General features: G+C 34.9%; 1 protein-coding gene across 1 annotated transcript; it reads left to right on the top strand.

Annotated features, from left to right (window-relative positions):
- The first annotated feature begins 200 nt into the window (after window positions 1–200).
- LOC101248854 (protein TOO MANY MOUTHS) lies at window positions 201–1,952 on the top strand. The gene has a single exon (XM_004252437.5). It carries the CDS (start codon window positions 408–410, stop codon window positions 1,845–1,847), a length of 1,440 nt encoding a protein of 479 aa, XP_004252485.1. The 5' UTR covers window positions 201–407; the 3' UTR covers window positions 1,848–1,952.
- The last annotated feature ends 1,279 nt before the right edge of the window (window positions 1,953–3,231 follow it).

Here is a 3,231-nt window from a genome sequence, read left to right as displayed (position 1 = left end):
ATTTTAAAATCATTTTATAATATCGAATTCTTTTTTTTTATATAGTTAAAATTCAATTTTTTATTCAATTTTATACGCACTTACCACACGTCATTTTGAGTTGAGGGTTCGGCCCAAAATCTGATTCTTTAATGGAGCCCAAGCAAGCCTACTTGTATGTGGGCCTAAATTAACTGAGGCTCAAACCCCGTGATAGTAATAAATGTTCATTAACCACATAAACTCATGCATTTATTTCATCTCCTCCTCATACTCGTGAATACATTATTATCCTACTTTAATTTATGCACCCACCCATTTTCATTCACTTGTCACACTCCCCAACCTGGTCATTGTCATAAATATTTGTGTTATAAAACACCCCCTAAAAATACAACCAAGTTTGTCACTTCATTCATATTCCAAAAATGGCCCTTTTTCTCTCAATACAAATACCTCTACTACTACTATCTTTTTTCTTCTTTCCTCTAGGGTTGTCATTCACCGTCATAATGTCGGACTCCGGTGCTCTAGTCGATGCTCCACAAACCGGCTTCTCGATGAATAACAATCGTGCACGAACCGATCCTCGTGAGCAAGAAGCCGTTTACGACATTATGAGGGCTACGGGGAACGATTGGGCCATCGATATCCCTGATGTTTGTCGTGGTCGATGGCATGGTATTGAGTGCATGCCGGATAATGACAATGTGTACCACGTTGTCTCACTTTCCTTCGGTGCATTGTCCGATGACACAGCGTTTCCTACGTGCGACTCGACTCATTCCTTCATTTCACCTTCGGTTAGAAAACTTCCGCACCTTCGGATTTTGTTCTTCTATCGTTGCTTTAGTAACAATCCTCAGCCCATTCCAGGATTTTTAGCCCAATTACGGCCCACTTTGCAAACACTAGTGTTAAGGGAAAATGGGTTCACAGGGCCCATTCCTAATGAACTGGGTAACCTAACCCGTTTGAGAGTTCTGGATCTTCACAAAAACAATCTTGATGGTTCAATACCCATCTCTCTGGGTCGGATCACCGGTTTGAGGTCATTAGATTTGAGTGACAACAAACTAACCGGTTCTATTCCGAGTTTAACTTTCCCTCAGTTGAATATCTTGGACCTCAACCAAAATCACCTTACGAGTTCAATTCCATCCACACTCATGAGCTGTCATTCGCTTATAAAGCTTGACCTAAGCCGTAATCGCCTCTCTGGTTCAATACCTGACTCGATCCACCACTTAAACAATCTCATCCTTTTGGATTTAAGCTACAATAGCCTAACAAGCCCATTCCCAATGTCGCTCAAGAAATTGAATTCTCTACAGACCTTAGTCCTGAATGGAAATCCAATGGACTCAGCTACTCTACCGGACAACACATTCGATGGTTTCAACAGCTTAATGATTTTAGGGTTATCAAACATGAATCTTCAAGGGCCAATGCCAAATTCACTAGGCCGATTACCTAAGCTACGAGTCCTCCATCTCGACGGGAACAAGTTAAATAGCTCGATCCCATCGAGTTTTGGTAATTTAAGAAACATAAGTGAGCTTAGGCTAAATAATAACATGTTGAGTGGTCCTATTCCATTTAAAAGAGACATGGTTTGGAGAATGAGAAGGAAAATGAAGCTTTCAAATAATGATGGGCTTTGTTACAACAAAGAAAATGGGCTTGGAGATGATTTAGAGACATTGTTGGATTCAGGGATCGGACATTGTGGGGACTCTAAAACAGTGCCAATAAAAACAGTACAACACATTTCAACACTCAACAGATCAAATAGCAACAAATTATTATCGTCTCTTGGATGCTTCCTTTGGTCAGCTTTAGTTTTTGTTCTAGTTTGTCTGTTGTGAGTAGTTGTTTACAGATTTTGGTACAGTGCTTTTTTTTCCCTTTCTGTTTTTAAATGTAACTAAGCATATATAATACATAAATGTACTTTTTAATTTGATTATAAACTTTAATTTTGGATGTGCACAAGACACAAATAGACATTTTAACTTGTATAGAGTTGAACAAGTACACACATGAGTCACAATACACATAGGACACCACATAAGATTCATGTACTATCTATTTCTTCAACTTTATTTAAATTAGTGTATACTTGTGTATATCTAAAGTAAGAGGATATAAATGTAAGTTGAAGTTAAGTTAAAGAATATATTTATATTTTATGTGTAGTATTAAATAAGAGTATGACTACTTTAATTTTCAGATTTTTTGAGCAACAACTTGAATGACAATTGTAAATATTTGTTCCAAGTTTTGAATTTAATTTTAACGACGTTACTAATGAAGTTGACACTACAGAACTAGTTGGAATTAAGATTTTTTTTTAATTACAAAGAGAATGTAACCTCTCATTTCCAATTATTTTCTAGGTTAATCCATCCCAAATGATGGAGTCAGTACTCCATTTTTTCTTATATTCTTTTATTATTACAATTTAGAAGTAGTTCTCGTTTGGATTGGCTTAAAAAAGAGTAGCTTTTGAGTTAAAAATAAAAAATAAGGGAAGATTTATTTTTGGTTTCTGACTTATTTTAAGTTATTTTTCATCTTGTCAAACACTTAAAAACTTATTTTAAGTCATTTTAAACTTATTTTTTATATTTGTCAAACACTTCCAGAAGTAATAGATTTAATTGATTTTTAAGTCAATCCAAACGGGCTCGTAATCATCCCACCAGTGGATTGGATTCCTCTACATCTTTCTTGACAACATTTACATATTTTTGAAAAGGCATAATACATAAATATATCTTTTAACTTAAACTCATTTTTCATTTATGTCTACCAACTTTGAGTGTGTACAAATAGATAATTAAATTTGTATAAAGTTAAACAAATAGATACACGAGTCCTACGTGTCACAATACATATAGGATACTACGTAGCACACATATTTCCACGTAGGGTGCCAGGTAAAACGTTGGTTGCTATTTGTTCAATTTTTTACAAGTTTAAGTGTCTATTTAGGCACACTCAAAGTTTGAGGACATAAATGTGAAATGAGACCAAGTTAAAGGGCATATTTATGTATTATGTCATGCATAAATGTGTTATTTAACTTAGTCTCGTTTCACATTTATGCCCTTCGACTTTCAACATGCATAAGTAGACACTTAAATTCGTATAAACTTGAATAAATAGATACATGAATCCTACGTGACACAATACAAGTACGACACCACGTAAGATAAAAAATTACATATAAAATATCATGAAGGATAT

Source organism: Solanum lycopersicum, chromosome 12, assembly GCF_036512215.1.
Source record: "Solanum lycopersicum chromosome 12, SLM_r2.1".
Taxonomy (NCBI): domain Eukaryota; kingdom Viridiplantae; phylum Streptophyta; class Magnoliopsida; order Solanales; family Solanaceae; genus Solanum; species Solanum lycopersicum.
This window is presented reverse-complemented; position numbering and strand designations above follow the sequence as displayed.